General features: G+C 43.5%; 1 protein-coding gene across 1 annotated transcript in view; it reads right to left on the reverse strand.

Moving 5' to 3' along the window:
- The window catches only part of LOC138503905 (mucin-5AC-like), a 76,820-nt gene extending 55,525 nt beyond the window's left edge, over positions 1-21,295 (reverse strand). Inside the window, exons 1-12 of the mRNA XM_069623990.1 lie at positions 21,173-21,295; positions 14,395-14,481; positions 13,480-13,557; positions 11,800-12,061; positions 10,558-10,672; positions 9,999-10,086; positions 9,328-9,434; positions 6,826-7,042; positions 4,456-4,581; positions 3,726-3,843; positions 738-876; positions 446-556 (exon numbers count right to left, since the gene is read on the reverse strand). Of these exons, the coding sequence (XP_069480091.1) occupies positions 446-556; positions 738-876; positions 3,726-3,843; positions 4,456-4,581; positions 6,826-7,042; positions 9,328-9,434; positions 9,999-10,086; positions 10,558-10,672; positions 11,800-12,061; positions 13,480-13,557; positions 14,395-14,481; positions 21,173-21,245 (1,521 nt within the window). The 5' untranslated portion in view covers positions 21,246-21,295. The remainder of the gene's footprint in view (positions 1-445; positions 557-737; positions 877-3,725; positions 3,844-4,455; positions 4,582-6,825; positions 7,043-9,327; positions 9,435-9,998; positions 10,087-10,557; positions 10,673-11,799; positions 12,062-13,479; positions 13,558-14,394; positions 14,482-21,172) is intronic.
- Positions 21,296-24,557: the final 3,262 nt, after the last annotated feature.

Genomic DNA, 24,557 nt, shown 5'->3' on the forward strand with positions numbered 1-24,557 from the left:
ATGAAAATATGACTTATGTAAGTAGGGTAATACAAGTTAAGTAAATACATTTGCCCTTTGATTATGCAACTGGGGAAACACAGCCCCGAGATAGTGTCTGTTTATGTAAAGTACACGAATAAGAATGTGACATGAAAAAAACATGTGTATATGTAAAAATGCAAGTCTGTATAAGCTTGTAATACAAAGAGGCAGAGAGACAGAGAGAGTGGGGGCAAGCGTGAGGGCTTCCTACTGCCACATAACACCATCCTTTCATCCCTTCTGAGGCTGTATTCTACCACTTTACCCAACACTACTATGCTTTTGCACATCATCTGTCCATTTCATTCAGAACCTACGGTGATTTTGATATTGTATATATAGATACATATATATATATATATATATAAATATATATATATATCTGCTTATAATTTTGATGTGCCTCTGTTGTAACACTTACGGTTTGTCCTCCATCAAGGCTGAGGGCAACGCTTTTCAGGCAGGTCTCGCTGTCTGTCAGGCCACACTTGCGCAACTCTCCCAAAACTGTGAACATGTTTCCTTCGCAGAGCTGCAGTACAAATAAGGTAGTTGTTTAAATATTGGTCTGGAATGATGATGGTGAAAGCAACTGTGCTTTTCATGCCAACACCAAGCAGCTCTGGCATGCTGAAGATGTGATGTGAGCAGGCTATTGGCATGCTGGTTGGATGCCATGTTGTACTTTGAGTAATGCTAGGCGCCAAGTTTACCTTTGTCAGAACGTAAACACAATCTCCGTGGACGGTGTAGCGGGTGTCATCATAGGTGGCTATGTGAGATCCCCCTTCCACAGAGCACGTGCCGGGGTTGGAGTGTTCTTGGCAGGTCCACTGACCTCCAGTGCAAATGCTGAACAGACAAGACAGAAAGAGCCACGATTTACCTTCTGAATGCAGCCAGAATCAAAGTACATGCTGACAGAACTGGCATAAATCAGCCCGGCTTTGTCTAATTCCCGCTGGCGTTGCCCTTACAACATTAAACCATTGGAAAGCACTTTCACTACTGCCAGGTTGGCAACGGGGGCCCGCTGTTAATCCAGAAGTAAGGCGTGATGGGACACAAGTAATCTAGAAACTATGATGTTGTTCAAATGGGTGCAGCATTATGAAACCAGAAATAGCGACATCTTCAATGGTTAATGGATGAATAGTAAAGAAATATCAGCAATACTCAGATGATCGAGCCAAGGTAGTCAGCAATACTCAGATGATCGAGCCATGGTAGTCAGCAATACTCTGATGATATTCATTGTTCTAGCGAAAGAGCCACCAAGAGAATACATCAATCTGGTGGGTCACAAATAATCGTAAATGTTGTAATATCTGTCTAGTTGTATTGTGTGCTTTTATGCGAATCCTGAGAGGAAGCTCTTAAAACCAAAGCCCTCTTTCAGCGGCACTAAGGGCGCGTGAACAGTAGCTAGACAGCAATCACCAGAGAACTTTGACTTGGTTCTAACTCACGGTCTCACCATAAGGAAAGCTGAGTATCGTAACTGCTTTCCACAGGTCTCTGAACACATAGAACAACACACACAAGTTGTTGGAAGCACCGACAGTTGGAGAGGAGTGCCTCGAAATGCAGAGAAATATTTGAAGGCTGCAACTTTTGCTTGTCTAAGATTCCCTAACTCCACCACTGCGAGTAATGGTATTAGATGCAAGCTATGCACATGCTATAATTCACTGTTGTCCCCCAACCCTTTTGATATCTTCACGTGAAACAAATACTTAACAGTGTCATACCAATCCTCTTAAGACCTTTAGTAGACGGGTAGAGAGCATACATTGTGATCTTCAGTTCAAATGTATTGTTCAACTTAATTTGTAATGACTGTTCTTATCTGCTTCCATTCATTTCACTTTATTTACCCCTTCTCCATCTTTCTCTCCCTCTCCTTTCCTTTTTCCTGCATTTGGTTTTCCCTCTTCCCATCCACACTTCATCTCTTAGTTTGTCCCGCCCTAGTACCAATTCATTGTGTGTTATGCATCTAATGTAAACAGATCAACATGTCTTTTTTTCACTGTCCAAATGTTCACAGGATTTTGACAATCCTAAATGTGCTTATTGAATGAAACAAAGGGTGTGTTGGTTATATGGAGGATTTGAAAAAAGTGGGTAGAAACACAGATTATGAAATACGGCCACAAATCCACAGAGGGATGAAGGGGTACAGCAAAGTACCATGACACAACTTCCTCCCAATATAATCGCTATCATAACACTTCAAGGTTGGAGGTTAGCCTGGAGGGGATTGGTTAAGTAACCCACTCTCCTAATAAATCCAGAGAGGACATAGTAAGTGTGAGATATTGCAGTATCACCCCAGGATCTGTGAACCAAAGCCGGAAGTATTACTCCAGAAATGCTTGCAACAACCATCGCTGCACTATATTGGCAGGACTCTCCCACTCCAGAAGCAGCTTGTAATCCCGTTTTAGTTGGTAGATGAAAGTGGGTGCCCTTTCTGTCCCCGCGCTGCCTGGATGTTGTCTGCCCTTTGCGCCCTTGGCTAAATGTGAAAACCCATTTCCATCCCTTGTCTTAACTCACAGTAGTCATCAGAATGGACACTGCTGGTTGGTCCCCGTGCACGGATTCTCACGTTAACGCCATATTATTACAGTCGCTCCCCTAGGAGTCATCTTATCGCGAACAAGCCCTAGGTCAACAATCTGTGCAAGTTAAATAGTGACTCTGCACATTGCAATGACTGTGCAGCAGTATCAGCAGGCAAACAATTCAATTCCAAAAGGCCAGTCCTGGGGCACCTCCCTTCCCCCAGTAGATATGGAAGCTATCAACGAAGGCCAGGCATGATAAGCAACCCAGGGCCAGCCCTATCGTTTCCATGAAACCTAAACAATGATTACAATGGGCCTCCCGCTTATTACAGTGGGCACTAAAATGCAAGGTGCTTGGTCCAAGGGGCCTGAGGTACACAGCCAAGAGCTGCTGTTGTCTACTCCTATTCCTACTTCAAACAAAATGGCAAGGAAGCATCATTCACCAACACAGAAGCAAAGGCGGGCAAACCTCTATGTTCAGCCCGGTGCCCTCTCAGGCGACACACACAACGCAGACCCATCCGTGCCAGCTCAGGAGCATCCACCTGACACTTATTGGATGGAGCCAGAGGATGACAAGCAGAGCTAGCCTTTTTGTGGGGAGTATGAAATAGTTTGTATGGAGTTACCTGATTGCCTGGATATAGATGGGTGTGGTTGTGTTTTTTGCTTGAGCCACCAACCTTTTGATGCGATCCCCACACCCACAGTTGAATGAATAGTTTAGCTGATGTAATAGTATCAGACTGTGCTGCAGTGATTTTCACCAGTTGCGCATTTCTCTTTAGTAGTTCTTCAGAGAGCAACTTGCCTTTTGCAGCCTAGGCACTGCATCACCTGACATCGCAGCGCAGAGGTGCTGTGCATCTCCACGCGGGGTTTAGTGACATGCATGCACTGCATGTGATCATGATAAAAGTCTTGCAGATCTCTCACTGCAGCTTGTAAAGGACAATTATTGTAATAGCTATCCAAGCAGGGCAGGTATTAAACCTGAATTCTGATTAGATGCATCCAGGTGGGTCAGCAGTCCGATCACCACTCATGGTGCAGATACTGGTGTAAAATGGTGCATAGAAGATACACAGTGCATGCTCAGGAATGGATTCCAGATAATGAATTTACCAGGTTTGGGATGTTGTGGAATAGGAAGTGCCTGTGGCGTAGGTTTCTCCGGCGTAGGTGCAAGCGCATTGGGCAGTCGGGATGCAGCCAGAGTTGTTGATGTCATCCATCACGGTCCCTATCACAGAAAACGAGACAGATGAGTTAATTGTATTTGTCAGCCACACCGCGTCTTCTCGAGACTACGGGGGTCTCCGCAATGCATGTTCTCCATACGTAGACAGAGCCGTACATCTAGCATTTTGCGGTACTCCAGTCTCTCAATGCAAAACCCTTCCAAGGCCCAAAGGATACCTCGTCACGGTCTTGGATAGTGATCAGATACTCTGCAACACAATGTTAAGAAACCACTAGCCGGAGAAGGGAACATCCCTTCCAGCTATTGCCATCAGTTCTTGGAGGCCTCTGAGTAGGTATAGAGCAGTCAATGAACAACATTAACACCATTTAAGAGAATCCTACTGGTTCCTTGTCTAATGACTCTGGACAATAGCAAGTGTGCTAAGATGTGGCCATGACCAATATAGTGGAGGAATGTTCAGGCAATGGACGGAGCAGGCATGGTCAACCCTGGAATCTAAGACCAGGGTCTGTGTTTTGGTGGCTGTGATCGGACGAATGAAAGCTTGGGCTTGCAGCAGATACCCTTTGCCCCAGAGGGATGGTTATTAGAGGCCCTAGGATAACTGAAATGGACACATGGGATGAAAGGATGAAAGGATGAACTTACCTGGCGGGCAGTAGCAGCCGTCAATGCAGTGTTCATCACAAAGCTCCATCCTCTCAGCGTTAGTGCAGGTGTTCCCACAAGGCGACCCACACTCCTGGTACTGCATGTTGAAAGGGCACTGCTTAGCTGTTTTTAAGAAACAAAGATACATTTTAGGTTTCTTATCAGCGTATTTTACCAAAACCCAAACAATGATATGGCTGTATGGAATGATTTGGGGATTGATAATATAGCACACGTGCATCTTCATTTATTTTACTGTGTACTTCCACCATGTGTGCTAACAGCATTTGCACACCTGCCAGTGATCTTTTCTTACATGTACGGTTTATTGGAAATGCAGAAGGCCCTTTTCTGCGCTCTGTAGTCTTACAGAATATAATGGCTGTTGTTTCAGTGCATCTGGTTCCAATCGCCAGGACAGTGCTGAAGTTTGTTTGCACATTCCACCGTTTAAGGACACCAAACATGTCAATGAAATGCGTAGAAACCACTTCCTCGAGCCAGGTCCCAGGTGAACCACTCTGTGAAACATGTGTCACCTGGCATGACCTTTCACTGAAGAAAACATCCTCCCTGCCTTGTTCCGCTGTTTTAGGGCACCTCAGACTTCTTCTTTCATCAAAGTGATTCTAATATTTCCCCAACACCAAGCTCAGGTTGACTTGTTTCACAACTTCCACTTCTTGTGTAGGGGAGCTATCTCCATTTCAGAGGTGCTTCTGATGATAGTTTGGTTCAGTTGAGGTCTCACAATAAATATTGAGTTTGAACTCCAGGAATGCAGCCTCCAATAAAATAGCGTAATTGAACAAGGAAATGGTCATTATCGTGAAGTAATGACCCCGCTCGACTTGGGAGCGTCCTTAGTCCATGTGATAATTGCCCCTTCCGAGGGCTATAAGACTGTTTGCACATAGTGGCAAGAGCAATTCAGCTATTGGAGTGTGGGGATGGTGAAGTATAACATTTTACTTTGATGTTTATAAAAGTATGCACATGTGTTAGTCAATTAAATGTGGTTTCATTTTGTAAAATGCAAACATCTAGGTTCTCTTCATTGAGAAAGTATTTTAATTGTAAACGTGGTTGAACTGTAACAGTTGTATCATGACTAGTATTAGGCGCAGTGTGAAAGTGAACAGTTTTTGTTTACAAAAGTGAAAGCATTTTCCATGTTTTCGCTCTCACTTTGGTTCATGGACCTATGTTAGAGGGCGTTTACCAACGAATCATTGCTCAGAAATTGCATTGCTGTTTCTTGAATGCAGTTTTGTGCTTTCTGTTCTTCGCCTGGCAGCTTCTGAAGTCAGAATGTCTGATGTCCCGAATGTGCTCAATCCCAACAGGTATTGACTGCATTCGAAACATTGTGATTGGGGGAAATGTAGTCAATAATGACTTCCATGGGGGCTGGGCTAACAGTTATCCTTATCTACTGCTTTAATGGCACTGAATCTATCAACCCACTGAAAGATAAAGAGCTGAGTCTGTCTTGCCTTGATTCAAACCTGTTTCCTGCGAGAGCCAAACAGATCTCAAGGTCAAGTGCTTAACTCGCTAGGCTTCCATAGCAGTAAGAAGATGGCACTTGAACTTTATTTTTGCCATTACTTGTATGCCTTTCCATAAGCCTTGCTATGTATGCTGTGATTTGTTCTATGTAGTTTCAGGTTTGTCTGCCCAACAAGGACTCTGACTGCGACCTGCACTAATCTACTGAAATTCTTTATTCCAACACACAATACGCACACTGGCTAAGGCTCCTGCACATGGTATTTGAAGGGCCCTCCCGATAGGCATCAAACATGAGTGCATTGCGCCTCTGCAACCAACTTACATTTCACACCCCAGACCAATGCCTCCTAGCAGCACAGGCACACCAGCCCCCCCCCCTTCGGATACAAATGACTGTATGCTCTCGACACAGAACACCTAGAAACTGACCTGTACGCGTAGCCACCATAACTCTGGTCTGCATGCATCAACACAACAGCCAAGCTATCTGTAATTTTCCCCTATCCGCCCACTAACCGCACCCAGCCCGCTCTCTTGCATATCCTCCAGATCTCCTGGAGACTATGCAAATTGGAGCATAGCATGGTGTAAACCCTAATAATACCATATAGCATAACATCAGACTGGCTATTTAGACCTGTAAACTCTGAAATGCTATAGGGACGCTGAATGTTATTTTTCAGTCTCTGAGTGGGTACGTGCCCTCTTACAAATTAGTCCACGTATGCAAGTGTTTCTAGGCATGACCATTCCTCACTGAGAAGTGAGTCTTATTCCTCAGTGTCTTTTCAACCACATTGACATGGCTCCTTCTGGCACATGTCTATCAATTCTGCACCCAGAGATACTCACGGCAAAAGCTAGCTGTCCTCCAGTTCTGAGGTGATCCACCAGCATGGGAGCACTGCCTTGAGTACTCAGCAAAGGTGTTACACAGGCAAAAAGAGTTTGTAGATGAGTCACATCGACACAGGTCCTGCACACACGCCTCAATGTAGGTGCCGACACCAACCAGTACGTTGCAGCTCTGGAACGCAGGACCAGTCAGTATGGCCTCACACTGGCTTTCCTGTGCAAATAAATAAAAGCCCAAGTGGGCATGAGCCGGTCAGAGTGGAATTAAACTTACATTTTTATAAGGAGGCTATAATGTGGTTGATGCTCTCAGAATGTCCCCCATCTCCTGCAGATTGAACCCCCATCTGTGTGGTGGTGCTTGTGGTTGAGGCCCAACGGCTTGGAGCATTCCATTTCACACTCTTCTACAGGCAGATGTAGCTCGAAACCTGTTCTATGATAACACCAGCAGAGTCCCTAAAGGACAGCACCTTCAAAGGAATCCTTCTTAACTTCTGGATCTAACAGCTCATAGAATCACTCACAGAGTGAAGGGTCTGGTCTGTATTGCCAATCCACCTCAGAACCTTCGGACGTGCTTCTTCATGAGAACAAATGTGCGCTCTGATGCAGAGGCATAAACGGGGTACGGCCTGAGCGGGCAAGACCCACCCAAAATGTGTAAATGCCCTACTCAGCAGCGATGTGTGGGCATTTACAGATGTTAATGTCACTGCTGTGGGCCCAAAAGCATTAGCTTCAGGCCCCTCTTGTTAGACAATTCTGGCGACGCCTCTGCGCTAATGCCTTCTTCCCACCCATAGATAATGAAGATTTTAGCACTAAGTGCCCCTCCTTCATTTTGAAATAATGTAGAAATGCTCCGCACACCCTACTAAACAGAGCATTTACATGCTGGTGTTACTTTGCAGTACAAGAGATAATTCAGCCCAATATCCATAAAACAGGAAACCATCCTGTCACAGTGGGCACTGCCGAAGGAGCCTTGCCAGAAAGCACACAGACATGTTTCTTGACAGGTCTTCTACTTGTTTTTAAGGTCTAGTGCGGAGCTCTCTGCCAGAGCTCTGCCTGCGGTGTGTAGAGTGCTGCTGATGCCAACCAACTGCTCTGGAGTGCAGCAAGACTGCCTCGTGTCGAGAGCTCTGCTATAGGATGATGAATGTTGCCACAGATAGTGCACCTGTGTTGACGAATGTTATTTCTAAGAGCTCTTCTGTGTGTCTATGCTCATTGGTACAATAACGTTTTATAAATCAAATGAAGAGCCTAAGGGCCCAGACACGGGGGAGAGGTTTAATAATGTGTTTCCCCGCGTATGTGCTGCTTTACATTGCTATTTCTCTTCAGTTGGGACTCACGCTCCTTGTTTATCTTCGATTTTATTTTGATTGGACTAGCCTGCAGTATTAAGGATCATAGTGAAAACAAAAATAACACCGTGCCATCATCTTCGGGTAGAAGAAAAATGGCAACCATGGAACCACTCCCGGTCTGAATGTGTGTGAGCGTCTCGGGGCGGGTACGTGCGGGAATCTGTGTGTTGCCAAGGAGCAGTAAGCCACCTATAACAGTGCAGCCATCTGCATGCGGCCTCTGGTAGGGCAGCTTATCTGTTGGACTGGTAGGATCAGTCATCCCATTAGTATAGGGCTCTTGGGGGAGTGGCCACCATTCTTTGAGTGACTTGGGCTCTCTTCACTGAAGTGATGGGAGGCATTTTAAGATGGCTGCTGCTGTGAGCATGGGAGAGATGGGTGCATTCCACTCTCTTCTTTTGTCAGAGGTTCCATAATAGGCCTGGGAAGCTGTTCCATTGCCATGGATGACCCCAGCAACTAGACACCAACCTCTTCACCACAAAAAGGCCAACAATCGACTGTGTTTGCAGAATGCACTTTGCAAAGTCAGTCATGTCTGCGTCACCACTGAAAGGTGCACATGCTAAGTATATAATGTTGCTTCTAAATTCCACTGCACCCCCCTCATACTGTTCTACATTTGTCTGCATGATCCCCTGATTTTACAAGTAGGGTGGTCTTTTAGTTTTTAGTCCCCACTGCTCGCTTTGGGTGGTACATACTGCATGGCTGTGCTGATCACCATTTATGAGTTGGAATTCTGGAAGATTTATCACCATTTACTGAAGGTGATGTGGAGGGAAATCCTCCAGTTAAATGCTGGAGATGTTCCCTCCATTTTACTTTCAACCTCAGCAAATGCAGGTGCAGCAGAAGTGGTGGTGCATCCATTACCACCCCTTCTCTCTCACAGCACCATACTTCTAATGGTAATGAGGACTCTTGCCACCCGCGTAACTCAGCGGTTGAGCACCACATAACCACATAAAACATAAACACTGAATCCATGAAATCAATCCCAACCACCCCCTGCACTAACCTCCAAAGGAAACCCACATTTCACTCCTTATGGCACAAAAACAACTGTAGCCCAACAGATGCAAAGGAAAGCAACGCAGGGTTGCCCCATACTTACAAAGTCAGTGCAGTTGTTTTGAGGAGTTGGTTCTGGATCCTCACACTGCTCGGTTGGCCCATCCATCTTCTGCATATTTCCAAACTGGGTCTCTGTCAGTCGGATGCCTGGAAACAAAGTGAGCAAATGGGTTTTACGAGAATGCCTCTCCCCAGCACATTCAATAAATACTGGAATATTCTGAGAGGCTCTTCTAAATGATGTGCTGTGGTATGCTTCAACTACATATCTCTCGGGTCCTCCAAGCTTCTAAGAGCTATCTTTCTTCCTGTAAAAAATGTAGGGTATGACAGTAAAACTGTGCACGCCAGTTCTTGGTGAGAATCGCCATCTGCAGCAACCTCTGAGCTAAATGGCCAGATTGTCCATGATCTGCTTGAATGGCCAGTGGAACAGGAGCAGTGGTGATGCTGTAACAATGGGAATGAATTGGAGCACTCCTGATTTCTTCTCTGTTGGCTGCCAATGGTGCACTCATTATCAGTCGCAGAGCCTCAGGGTAGTGTGGAGCTAAGAAAAACATTATCCTCAAAAGATCATAGGTTTGAACCACATTGAACCCTCTACCTCTGCTCTTCTTTGAGTATCCTCATGCCTCCTGGCAGGAGGGCTATGTCTATGTGTTAAGGATACAGTGAGTTACAGGAAGGTATCAATTTGATCATACTTACCATTGGAGATGAAGTCATTGATGGAAATGCTGTTGTAGTCTCCGCAAAGGCCGCAGGTTTGGTTGGCGTATTTCTCATCCAGTTCCATCTACAAATTACATTGTGTAAAATTAGGAAAGAACATTTCTGCGGCAAAAAGCCTATTAACAATAATATGGGGCAGTGCTATCACAGGTATTTGTTTAGTTTTTTTGACATAATGAGCTCCGGCACAACCTAGCACATAACAAATTATTTTAGAATTGACAAAAGTTCCATTATATTGTCATTGCCTCTAATCATCTTTAACTCTCAGTGTTGTTGAATATAAGGGTCAAATGGCGAAACAGTCTTCTTTCATGCACACAGCACTTTATAGCTAACTATACTAGTATCAATATGACACCAGGTTTTTTAGAAAAAGGGTACTTGGGCTTTCCAGGAAACATCTTTCATGGAAGCAACAGGTCTGCCACCCTTTCTGTGTGTTGGGTGAAGATTGCCTCTTCTCCAAATAGGAGAGCATCAGGACCCATGAATGAGGTGCTGCCTTATTCTCTTACCAGTGGAAGTTACTCACCAGGAGGTTGTCTGCTTCGTTCCACATGACGACCAGTCCGATCTTGCAAGTGGCTTTGATGTAGACGCCGTTTCTCTCAATCTGGACTCCGAACTTACTGAAAGGGAGCTGGATCCTGAGCAACAAAAGGTATTTAGTTGTTAGGAAAAGCTGAACTGTGGAGTTCCAGGGCCATTAAGGACTGTGCATAACCTTTCCTAAGGTGTGACAAATGGCATTAGCAAACAAGCAGGATTACAACAGTCTAGGAAGAAACAACACGCAAGGTGTCAGATCCTTACACTGAAAATCATCAAATGTATATTTGTCAATTAATCGAACTGGGCTTTCCTCCTTTCTGAAACCCTTATTTTAATTCTGGATGTACTTTCTGTGCTTGTAAAACCAATGCTAGGGACCAATAGCTTCAGGGAGCCCAATCAGGCTCAGAGGTGAAGCATCAAGGAGGAAGTTTGCTGACTTATCTTGGACTCTCATCTCACCGAAGACCTGATTCATGTATGGATGAGGGGAGGGTTGGTCTAGAAGTTTATTTTATTGTTAATGACTTGATTGTTTGTAACTAATAGAAGGTGGTGTAAGCAAAGGAAACCACCAACAAGATGCATGCAATGACCTGTGGAATTACTGACATGCATGCTATATTCTTTTACTCCAGGTACTTCTAGAGGAAATGGCACCTGACACAGGCCAGTAGCCAGGCGACATAAAGGGAAATGTCATGCTTAAGGGGGCCTGATTTACAAATTGTTTTTCAGAGGGGTTGTGCAATTGTAAAATGCTTTTATAAATCAGGCCCAGAACCTTCTGGATTACCGGTTCTGATTAACCTGTGAAAAACAACTAGAGGATGTGTGTTAGAACTTCACTTAGCAAGTGTTCAAAGGACACATATTTCCCACATATGAAGGATTATGGTGTAGGATCACGCAACCAAAGGCCACCATTCTTAAGAAATGTCTTTCTGTGACTTGTATTATTATCTTACATGCACTTGTCTGAAATCAATAAATAAAGATGTTAAAAAAAAGAAATATCTTTCTGGACTGTATTAATGTGGATAAGCAAATTGTGTTCTTAGCAGTACAAAAAAGAGAGGACAAAAGCCAAGTACAGGATTCACAAGAGCACCTATGAAGTATTGAGATGATACTCGTCTGCAGTTCCAGTGTGATTTAATTGTCTATACAAAGAGACACCTATTTTACCCCACAGGCCATAATAACGGTATTTAAAACTTACGGGTTCCCGTTGACGTAAATGGAGCTGTTGTTGATTTCAATGACCACCCCGTCAACCTTCATGGTGATGTGGCTGATGATAGGCACTCCGTTCACCACGCTCCTTCTTATCTGGATGTTGAAGTCCTCATAACTGCTCTTGCAGTGTGAAGAATAGACATAGTTGCACGTTCCCGGGAAGTGGAAGACATTCCCATCAAAGGTTTTGAAGTGGAAGTTACCCCAGGTGCTGCACACTTTGCCATTGTGAGCAGTGGTAATGGCTGCAATTGAAATGTGGACTATTAACGTCTGCTTAACTCTCCCAAATGCATTACTCTACCCAGTCATGAATCTCACCTAAGAACTGTTCGTCTGGTCGGTAGTTAGTCTTTGCAAGATATTGGGCCTCATTACGGGTCCGGCGGTAACCCTGCTGGTGCAGGTTGCCTCCGGATCTGTAAAATATTACTGGCAGCTGACTTCCCGGTGCCACCGGGCTATTACAAGTCTGGCCACCAGGAAGACAGGCACCGGTAATTTTGTTAATCCCGATTCCCATAGAGTCCCATAGGACTCTATGGTAGTGGGGAGATGGAAGCAACGGTACCGTTGTCAACGGTGCATCCGTGAAGGCTTTTGCTATCATGACCGCTGTGCATGGCAGGGTCAGACCTGTTGGGCACAGCGGCTCTGGCAGGCAAACCCATAGTTTGCCGGTCTGGAAACAAGGGTGCCAGTGAGCTTACTGGCACCCTTATTTTCAGACCGGTAAACACGGGATGTGGCCCATTGTCTGCAATGTTGTGGTTCTCCCTTAATGCATGTGTTATTCTAAGTCAAAGTAGCCTATGTCTTGACCAACATCATTGTCAATCTAAACATTTATTTTCCATATATTGCATTTCCATTCTACTGATGCTCCGTCAACCCATCCATCAATCATTTTACCTTGTAGCAGGGATTCAGAGTGTCCCCTCCACGCACCTGTGTCTAGAGGGTAGAAACTGAACCAGACATTAAAATGGCTAACATACACAGACTTGCTAGCCAGATTAGAAGGTGTTATTGTTTCTTCACGAGCCTCTTTGACTAACAAGCAAGTAATGAGTGGCCAGTACCTTCGCACGTATGTTAGCCTTTGCTACCTAGACAGATGGTGTCCATTGGAGGCAATTATAAGATGGTTTTACACATGTTGAAAGCATCATCTCTGGTGACTTTAGATAAATCAACTCAAGCCATTGCATGTATTACTTACAGGAACCGTCTTTCAATTTTTCTTTAACCTTTTCTTATTACATTTAACCAGGTTGGATACACTTGGGGCCTGATTAATGGAAGTGTTTTATAATGGCACAATCCCATAGGAAAACGTTCCATGAATCAGGCCCTTGGTCATTATGCAGTAGGTCGCTTTAAAAGGCATTTGAACATTTGTAACTGGCTCTTGTGCATAACCTCAGTTGACAAGGACTTAATTTAAGATGTGCTGTTGAACAATTGAGAGGCCGCTGCAAATGTAGTGTTCCTTGACGCACATGCGTGGATAAATGTCTGAAGTCTATTGATCACGGAACCTGCAACTATTTTGTGTTAAGGTTTCCAGCAGCCATTGTGCTACTGGCATTCACTGTCACTGTCATTGTCTATGTCACAAGCACGTGCATTGAGATGCCAAGCTTTTATGTGAAATACTCACACTTCACTTTCGGAGTCACGGACGAGCCTGATATGATTGTTATTTTCTGGGATGATGAGGAAGAGTCGTAATCATAATCTTAAGAGGGAAGAAAGAAACAGAAACACAATTCAGAGAATACAGTGAGAGACCTACAAGCAGCGAGCATCTAGCGTTCTAGGGCTCAGTAATGTCTAACATAGTGCGGAAAGGCAAAGGTTAAAGGATTGGCATGAAAAGAATCTACATCAACACGCTTGGCCACCTGTGCCAAATTACAGGTCTTCACAAGAATCTCAAAGGACATGAAGCCATATGTGGTAGAGCTGTTGAGTCATGCTTTTCTAAACCCCTTTAGATGGATGAAAGGCTGTCCCTGGTTATAAGTCTATGGACTTGTAATCATCTTTATTTTCTTCTCACCTGCTGGGATGCTCCCTTTATACCACTGATCCACAGTGTCTTGCCCCTACATTGTGAAATTAGATATTGTAGCCATTCTTATCTATTAAATTCATCCCTCCAAGTCTTCCATGACCAACAGAAAGTTTAAATGCTTCTTGCTGAACTTCCATCCAAAGGCTTCATTAATGCTTCCCAGATGTCACTATTCTACCTGCATGGATCTGCTCTGTCTCTACGAATGCTTTGTAGTCAATGAGCCAGTTCCATCTGGCGCCCTGCCCTCTGCCTGCCAGGGCACACCATGAGAACAAAAGTAAGAGTGATCCGCATTCTTGGAACTATGTCTCTATTCATCATACATTTTGCCTTGCTGATGGCATTGATAGTCAATAGCTTGGGATAGACATCTTGTTAGTGATCGGCTTTTCAAAATGTGCAACACATTTCTTATTATGAAGTGATGATTCAGGGAAAATGCCACAACAAGTCAAAATAAACATTGAAATTCAACAGAGAAAAATGGGAACCTACTGTATTGTTGCTGCTGAACATTCTGATCCACGCTGGAGTCGTATTTGATATCATCGGCTGAGTAATCAAAATTAGACTGTGCACGGGCTTTAAAGAAATGACATGTAAATGTTTAAATATGGATCTGGAAGTCCTGATCGTCTGCATTAATATATTGTGTCACAAGTAGCTAGACCATTTATATAAGACTTTAGGTTTCTTGGAGAAATCAATCTTCACTAAATTTATGACGCAATCACAAAACTGTGACATTGCTAAAATCATAAATAGCAGAAGAGGGGCTAGGTCACAGAAATTACTCCGGGGATGGGAACAACAGCAATCATGTGGATTTCAAAATGTTTGCCCAGGCACACTATCACAACAAATCCGCCGGGCACAAACATGATCATGTAAAATCTATGTCACATGGTCCCTAAGTTAACAGGGGTAATTCACAATATTAGGGATATGCACTGGAAAATGTTGTGCAATTTTCAGTTATCATTAGACATACTTTGTTGGCAATTCATGGTCAAACAAGCAAACATAACAAACTTGCTTTAAACTAATATACATAAGCAGAGTGATAGAAAAAGCCTGCACCATTTGTTCTCGCTAATATCCATTAGAATGCACAATGCTGTGTGTAGAGTTTCAATGCAAAAAATGCAGACAGCTACAATTATTGATATTCAACAGACAGTTCGAAATCTAAAAATTAGAAAAATATTGGGTAGAATATTAGTACTACACATATGAACTTCAACAAACCATTGCTCACCGAAAAATTCTGTGATGAAAATGCTGGGCCTTATACCCATTAATCTCAAAGAATTAATAAAGAACTACTAAAATCATACAAGAAGCACTCTGATTACCTGCATCAAAGAAAAATGTGTGTTATCAAGATCACTCTCCATTTCTATATTGAATATCAGGAGTCTATGCATCCCTATCTAGACATGCTCAACGAAGTGTCAAACAGCAAACAGAAGAAGACCCCACAAATTATTTAAGTCCTGAAGAAACAAAGTGTATCAGTGAAGAGCATAAGGAAAAGGACAATATGTAGACCACATTGAAACCATTGGAAACACAGATGATTTCAATAATGAGAAACTCTTAGCAATCAAGTCAAACATCTTAGGGAATAACTATAAAAACGAGGAAAGCCCTACAGTGAATGTACATCCTTAGAAACCAAGTGATTTCCAAAAGTGAATGAAAACTGTTAGAAAGAAAACATAATCCAGTGTAAATGAGCATCCTAAAAGTAGAGACAATTCATAGCATAACATGAAAACCTTAGGAAAGAGAGAACCCTGAGCATGTTAAAGCTCCAAAAAATAATGAGCATCAGGAAGGGAGTGGTGACAAGGGTAAATATAAGACAAAAAGATAATATTGGAAATATTTGACCCCTAGAATGCTAAAAAGTATGATCCATTCTTAGTGTTATCAAGACATTTATTAAAAAGGAAAAAAAAAACCTCAACTGATCGGGCCCTAAGAAACCAGGGGAATTCATGAAGTAAACGTTGTATCATCAGCCTTAGAAATGGTGACAATCACTAATGTGAATAAAAACCTTTTGGAAACAAGGTGAAATTCTGGAATTATTGAAACCCTTTAGACACAAGTGGGATGAATCACCAATCTCAAAAGAAATGTGAACTCCTAGAGGAAATTGAACCAGCGAGCTGTTAAAGACTTTCTGAAGCAAAAGTTGGTGACGAGTGCAGGATTGACCTAAAAATAAGATTACTCATTGTGGTGAAAAATATGCTTTAAATAAAGAGAATGATTTGGCTCAGGTGAAAAAAATGCCCCTTCAACAAATGAATCCTCTCAGAAGCAAGATGAATTCCTATATTGAATGAAAGTCTTTATATATAGGAAGACATATTAGTGTCCCTAGATTAAATAAGACACAAGAAACCTTAGATACTCCTAGTTCTAAAAGTAATATGTACCAATGTCATAAAAAAAGAATCTCTGGAATGGATGAACACCCCTTAAACAAGGATAATTAATAGAGGGACTATAACCTTAAAAAGAAATATTCAAATAACTAGGTTGAAAAGGAACTTTTGGAGTTAATGATATTCCCAATATTGAATTGGGACCCATATATACAAGAATAATGCACCCACTGCATTAAGGCTTTAGAATTAAGAAAAATGTCAAGAGTAAATAAAGGCATGGGGAGTCTAACATTTCCTTAATTAATTACAACCCAGAAAAACAAGGGTGTACCCCTCTAATAAAATCAAATTCAAATCAAGGTGATTCACTATACTAACAAGGAAAAGATTAACCAATACAGTTCTCTAATTATTAGCTTAGATATTATGAAATGTGTGTGTTGTGGAACTTTGTCCAACATAAACTAAAACTGAACTGAACTAAATAACATGAAATCAATGAAAACAAAATTATACAGAAGGAGTGTTGAGAACCCTTAGAAACAAAGAAACCCCCTAAAGCAATATACAATGATGAGAAACAAGGATGACTTACCATGCATGTAACTCTTGGTAAAATGGAGTGTCAGAAAATGGGTACACTTGAAGAGTGTAACTTTTCAGACTACACGGGAAGTCTTAAAAACAAGGATAAAGCCTGGAGTGAAGTGTGACCCTTCAAAATGAGGATAATGACTACAAGGAAGGATAACCATAGATCAAGTAGAACCTCTAGAGTGAACACACATCCTCAGACACTGCAAGAATCCATCGATTTAATGATAAGTCTTAAAAACCAAGAGATTCTTGGGAGTTATATAACATCCTGTAAATTCACTTGAGATGAAGAACATCTGTAGAAATAAGGACTTAGGTTGAGTTGAGTATACAGAAACCCTTAAACACAGGAAGAATAACTCACTTGATGAATAACCAGTAAAACAAGAAGAATCGAAAGATTGAATGAAACCCAATAGATTTTGAAGCTTATAGCAAATGGAAACCATTAAATAATTACTGTTTCTCTAGCATGAGTGGAAAAAAGTGAAGGAAACGTCTTCCTAACAAGACATATCCTTGAGTGGATGAGAACTCTGGAAAACAATTACTAGAGTGATTGAAGAGCTTTAACGTCAGGATAAAGGCTTGTTTGAAGGTGACGAGAACTATCATCATGAACCAGAATACTGACAATCTGTGGAATCCAAAGGAACTATCAAACTTGATGCTCAGGGACTGGACGCTTAAATTAGGAACTGGGGGTCACCAGGGCCTGTATTATGTCACAGTAAATCCACGTGCTTTTGAAAAGCGAATCGGAAAAAGGCCATCCTGAGCAGCACATGTCAGTGACTTAAAAGGAGAGGAGAACAAACTGATAAATGAATGAGACATAAGGCTAACAGAAAATAATGAACTGCACTTGTAGAGTGCTGCAGAGTGAACGAAAACTCCTCTAGGCACTTTCTGGCAGTGGATGTGGTGGCAGAACGCTTCTAAGAGGTTTGTTTTCTGTGGTATTCAAATGTGCAGATGCCTTTACCTTACTGCAAATCTTAGCAAGGAGCAACATTGAAGTTTAGGTTTCGTCTTATGCTGTGCATAAAGTTTTGGTTGTGATTGTGAGGATGAGCAGCTGTCGTTTTGGGGTGTATAACAATGACACAATATATACACGCAAATTAATTGGTGCAAAACATGGCAGCTTCTTGCTGCTGGAAGATGACAATGGCTGTCAGACTCAAGCACATGCATGCCAAGTGTGCCTATTTAATCAAAAACTCAATCGTATTAGAAAATAAAAAGAGGAGAATGTTTGCTGCTCATTGCAGGGCTGGAAAATTACCACCATGTCTCTGCCAAGCTACATTGTTACAAAGTCCCTATAGGGGCATTGTAAGGGGGAATATGCTCATCCGTTTCAGATACTGAATGAAACATTATTATTTTTTAAATGGGGAGGAAGAATAGCTCAAGGGCAACGCTTTTGTCTTGGAACCAAGCCAACTTAGAAACCACTGCTGGTATTAAGCACGTTATAAATGAAAAAGAAAATGAAACGAACAATTATTATACTGCACTCTCTGTGTACTGCAGAACACAAGGAGCGAATAGGCGCACACCTTCTTGGCAGTTTAGGGTGCCTGGCACTCAGACTCTGCCATGAAGCAGTCTCAGCAGGTATTTATAAGACCTTCACAACATAACATAACGTGCATTAAATGGAATAGAACAACCCACCATTGTGCTGCGCCTTCATTTGATGATATAATTGGTTATTTATAACGCTTCTAAGAACGGACCAGGGGGTGGGGGTGGTGGCATTTGGGGTGGTGAATCGAACCTGTGCTGCTCTGCTCGTCTTGCTTCCAAGGCGAGCATGTTGCCCCTGAGCTATCCTACCCCCTTACTTGCATGTATGCATGTATGAACTCTATAAATACATGGGGCTCAATGTAAATAGGATATTTGAGGCCCATATACTTTCTTCTCTCTGTCCCTGGAAGCAACACAATGCATTTCGCACTGCCGCTGAAAGCTACTTCTGCTCAATTTCTTGGTGGCCAGGGAGGGACATTGTGGGCTTGACGTTCCCCTCAATCGCTTGTAAAGTGTCTTCGGCTAAAATTAGGATATCTTCGGAAAGCAGCTCCTCATCTGTGCACAGCAGTAGCAGTCAATCCATGCTCCAGAACGAGCCACAATGGGCCTGATTCACAGAAGCAGTTTATATTGGAGCAATCCCATAGGAAAACACTCTGTGAATCAGGGCCAATTCATGTGTTTACCAAGAGTGGCAGAATGCCTGAGTAGTGAACACTGCTGCCAGAGGGACGGGGCAGACACACGTGACAATGATGAAGAGAAATCACAGCGAAAGAAATTGAAATTGATAGGGCGCGCTCAGACTCCGACTGGTCAATAGGGCCATGCCACAGTACAGGCCCAACAATATGCTAATGTGGGGCAGTTTGTTTGGGCAAAGCAGGCCAGTTATTTGGCCAAAGTGCATCACTTTTTCATTGGTGCCCGAGCCACTGTTGTGCCCCAGTCCAACCGTCAGTATGTTGAAAGATGAACAGAGAGAAGCAGAAAAAGAGGGAAGAAAGAATAATCCTACTCTCTTATGCCTCTTCTTGCTATACTTCCCAGAGCCTCCCACCTCCCCAATCCCGTTTCTTGAACGTAGCCTCCAACAGCAAGGAACACATTGTGATGAGGCTCATAAATAAATAAACAAATAAAACCGTAGATAAATAAACAATAATTATGAGTGCAAACAGAGAGGGTGGCCAAATGGTGAAAAAAGTGAACTGTTTGGGTGAATCGGGAGGCCTGCATAACACACCTCAGCGGAAAGTAACATGGGTTATGCACGAGCTTGGCAATAGTAAGTGAAACACAGGTAGATAGTGCGCCTGATTGCACAGTATTCTTCTTCACTTACTCACAAGCTCAGGGCTGTGGGAAAGTTTAAAGAAATGAACACAAATATGACTACTACCACCAAGTCACTTCAGTGTTGTGACTGGTATGTTTAAAAACAGGCCGGTAAAAATGAGTCTGACTCATTAGGGAGCATATGGGTAGATGGATAGATCGGCGGCAACATATAGGTAGAGATAGATGGATAGAAACATCAATAGACATATAGATAGACATATAGATAGATAGATAGATAGATAGATAGATAGATAGATAGATAGATAGATAGATAGATAGATAGATATACAGATGGACAGACAGACAGACAGACGGACGGACGGACAGACAGACAGACAGACAGACAGACAGATAGACAAACAGATAGATAGATAGATAGATAGATAGATAGATAGATAGATAGATAGATAGATAGATATACAGATGGACAGACAGACAGACAGACAGACAGACAGACAGACAGACAGACAGACAGACAGACAGACAGACAGATAGATAGATAGATAGATAGATAGATAGATAGATAGATAGACAGATAGATAGATAGGCAGACAGATGGATACAGACATCAGAAGTGAGTGTGATGCGGCTGTGGGCTTCGCTTGAATCCGTGCAGTGGGGTACTTTCTGGGTTTTCGCAGCAGACACGGGACAGCAGTCAGGGGTGAGAGGGTCCAATATCAAAGGCAGACGCAGCAGCAGTTTCTCATGCCAGTCTCCATCAACTAAGAGACACGTCCTCCCTCCTCCCTGCAGTCTACACGCCTGCCAGCAGTCCTATCCCTTTCAGTCTCAGGTAGGAATCCACTGAAAGGATTACACGCCGGAGAAGCCGGGGTCGTGCGGGGATGGAACCCGTTGTAAGGTCTACGTCGGGTCTGGCAACATTCTCTGAGGCGTAGACAGCACGTAAACACGGGAAACGAATTATAAATAAAGTGAAATGGGCATCAGTTGGGCAATATCCCTCTGCTGGACAGATTCGAGCACTAAAGCACCCTTTCCAGACTAGTTATTGAGCGTCCTGAGCACCCCCTCACATCAAACACCAACCACAGAGGGGAACAGTAAACGCATACTAAACACGGCACTCGTATTGACGGGGCCTTCGTTTCGAGGTGTAATCACCCGCACGCGTAGTTGGGAAACTGCGCGCTCTCGCTGTCACTAGCCCTTCAGATTAGAGGCGTCACACTAGCATCATATTTTTGGAGAAAGGCCCTTCAGAAAAAGAGAACCCGAACGTACACCAGTTTGGAAACCGGCCCTGTACAATGAGTCTTTACTCAATTATAAAAGTAAATTGGGACGTGGCAACCTGCCACCGAAGGCGATGGCCGTTTTGTGTGCGGCATTGCACGGTGAGGGGAGTCAGGGACAGTACCTACCGTTCTGCTGTAAAGCGGCGACCGCCAGTAGCAGGATGCAGAGCGGCACCTGGACCCCCCTGCCCACGCCCATCTTCAGTGCGGTGGAGTTGGCCGAGGAGGAACAGTTCACCTGTGCCGCTGTCAAGCCTTTTATAGCTTGTGATAGCAGAACTTGGCTTTAATCCCGTATTGCTTCACGGTGGTTCTCAGTGGGGTGGGGCTGAGGACGCCCATTTTCTCCAAGGTCGCACAGGTAAACATAGGATTCTAAATCCTGCCCCCCTCCCTCCTCTGGGCCTGGCCGGGCCAAGTGTGTTTGCAATCCGGGAGGGGTATCTTCTCAGAAAGGCCTCTTTCAGAGATGGGATTCAGAGAGAGCAGTACACACGGAGCGATCTTTTATTTTTTGACCCCCACGACTTGTCACACAATCGGGCAGAAGAAAAAGAAACCAGAGGGCGAGGCTTTGAATCATGTTGTGGTTTTTCTGAACATCCTGGTACCCATTTGTGATGCCGTTTGTATTTCTTCATTTTAAGAAAGCACTCGGTAACCTTTCCATCCATGATGACGACATGCTGATGCTGTCCGTCGCTTTTAGAGGCTTGTGGTTGGAAAGATACTTAGCAAGTAGTGTGGCGTCTTATCTGGAGCATAGATTTCTCTGTAAAGTGCGAACTCGGTGTGAGTACCACGCTTCTTTGCACGCATCTTTAGTGATTAAACGTGTGGGCAGGCACCTCTGACATGGCCATGTGAGGAGAAGTCCCCCTGTGCTGACTCTTGCTGAGGCTGCATTGGCAGTGGACTAGACATAACATACGTCCCTCTTCAGTTTCTTTTTCTGGACATTTGATTTGGGACTTTCTGAAAATGTTCTTACATTTGAAAGGAAGGTGCGCTTCAGCTATTATGCTCTTAGGAACATGTGCAAATATACCTTGTGTGTGAATGTCTCAATTAAATTACATTATTCCATAGGTTTCTGTGTTACCTATACGGCATGTTCCTAGACCATTATTGTGATGGATTGCCAGGCGGCAAGAGTGTAGAAGACCTTTTTCAAAAAATGGCATTCATTAAAAAAAATCATGTGTTTAATTCCATCTCAGAAAGTGTGATCTGCTAACCAGATATCACTTTAAAAGTCTTCATGCCAAACGCATAATGTACCTGCGGCACATTGGATGCTGCCCTGCAGGAGGACAAAGATGAGTTGAGGCTAAAATGCCCACTCAGCCATCACACGTCTACAAACCATAAGCCAACACAATCATAAAGGTAAAATAACAGAAATATCTCACATTTTATGGTAACATGGACACTTTAAGGCTATGCTCTTTAGAAGGGTGTGAATGTGATTCAGTAGTACCCCAAATGGCAACGCGTAACAGGCCACAATAAGGCAATGGCCAATCAAGGTTCTATAAAAATAGTTACACTTTAAGAAAACACACCATGTGCAAAAATAACTAACTAGAAAAACTCTACATAAAACCCACCCAGAGGAAAGAGAATAAGCAATGATTGCACAATGCAGCACTCTACTAGTGAATTAGGAGGGTTAGGTAAATAAAAACCTCAATGATCTTAAAAAGGATAGGTTTCTTGGGTGCAAAAAAGGAATTAGCGACCTACCCACTCTCTAGGCTCTGGGGCAGCAGTTCAACAGCTTCAAGTTGGTGAGCGAGTGGGCCGAAACAGTCTTGAGGACTGTGTGTTTTAGTTGATCCAAGCATTGAGTGGCATCAAGCTAGGTTGAAAGTGGTCGCTCAGGAGTTTGAAGGCAGCACTCAAATGATGAGGGTTGGAGTGTGCACCAGGATCGGTTTGTAGTCGAAAAGGTTTGAGACGGGGTATCTTCTGGTTTGGGTCGATAAGTGACACTCTGAAGTTGTGACCGTGATGTCCCAGTAAGTGATTCAGCGAGGAGGTGGATCCAGGCTGAGTGGGATCGAATCGGTTGTGAAAGGCTGGGGGAAGTCGGCAAGCGATGTCCCAGTGATGCAAATCGTGGGCCATCAAGGAGTAGTTGTTTTGAGACGGGCAGGTGACAGGCTCAGTAAGGTATGAGTTAGCATCAAGGTGGTTTGATGAGGTGGTTTGATTATTGCATGCACGTTGAGTCAAAGAGTTCAAGTCCAGCAGCCACATGGATCCAGCTGGCAAGCAGATTTCGAGCCAGGTCGAGCAGGAGTACATTGCAGATCGGAAATGGTGCTTAAAGGATTGTGGACTGTGAGGGCCACCAGGGTCAGTTTGAATGTCCAGGTGACGGCAAAGATGCTAGTGACTGGATGCCCAGATTGGTTCGAGTGGTTCTATGTCGCTTCGAAGATCACTTTTTAAAGGCATTCCCCAAGGCCTTGTCAACTGCTGAGGAAGATCGGCAACAAATGTGCTAGCTGTTTGACAACAGTTTGAAGGCTGCAGCTGCAACGGATAGGTTCTGGAATGAGCCGAGGCAATAATGTGCTCAGCTGGAACGGTGTGGTGATGAACTTGTCTGAATAAACGCAGGACAGAGGTTCAACTTGGTAGAGACCCAGAAGCAATTACAGAGGGTCCTGTAGGCTCAAAGGCATCAAACAGGCTTGATTCAGGATTTGAGGTATTTCAATTGGAGAAGCAAAGGCTTTGTGGCTGGCTTGGTCTCTCATTGCTGTCAGTCCTAATCCAGGGGCACAATGATAGGTTTTAGTCCTTGTTATTGTTCTCCCACACACTAGGGAGGCTAGTCCACAACTACTGGTGTCCTACAACATAGAGAGGTACAGTTCTGTCTGGCAGAGAGGCAGGACGTGTCCCACCAGCAGGTCACCCCTAATGGTACCTGGGGATGGTTAGGGGACAGAGCTCGCCTCTGCCTTGGACTCTCAGTCTTCAGCTCACTGGCAGAGTACTTTGGAAAGATGAGCTCTCCCAACCAAGGTCTAATGAAATCTTCTTGACATGTTGAATTCCAAAAGAAGATTCAAAGACGTAGCGGGAGACCCCTTTTTAAAAAATATATAAGTCCATAGGTGATTGAACTAAAGCTTACTCGCTTTAGGGGTATAGAGGAGCAGACGTGTACATCATACAACATCGCCCCCTCACCTCCGTCATACTGGATGAATAACAGGGAGACACTGTGAATGACACCAGGTATCATCCCAATACTGCACTGAGTGTATGAGAGACATTATGCACTCAGACAACTGTATCGATTGTATGCTTGTAAAGAGGTGATAGCAGGAGATTTGCAGGCACCACTGAATATCCAAAAGTAGAAAAGAAGGTTTAACAGGTGCAAAGTGATGCCTTAAGGAGAAGATACAATGAAGCACTGAAACAACATATGAATACTTAAGAATGAAGATGTGACTGAAGAAACAAGAGCAAACATATGTACAAGTAAGAA

Source organism: Ambystoma mexicanum, chromosome 11 (assembly GCF_040938575.1).
Source record: "Ambystoma mexicanum isolate Mex_15411 chromosome 11, UKY_AmexF1_1, whole genome shotgun sequence".
NCBI classification, from domain to species: domain Eukaryota; kingdom Metazoa; phylum Chordata; class Amphibia; order Caudata; family Ambystomatidae; genus Ambystoma; species Ambystoma mexicanum.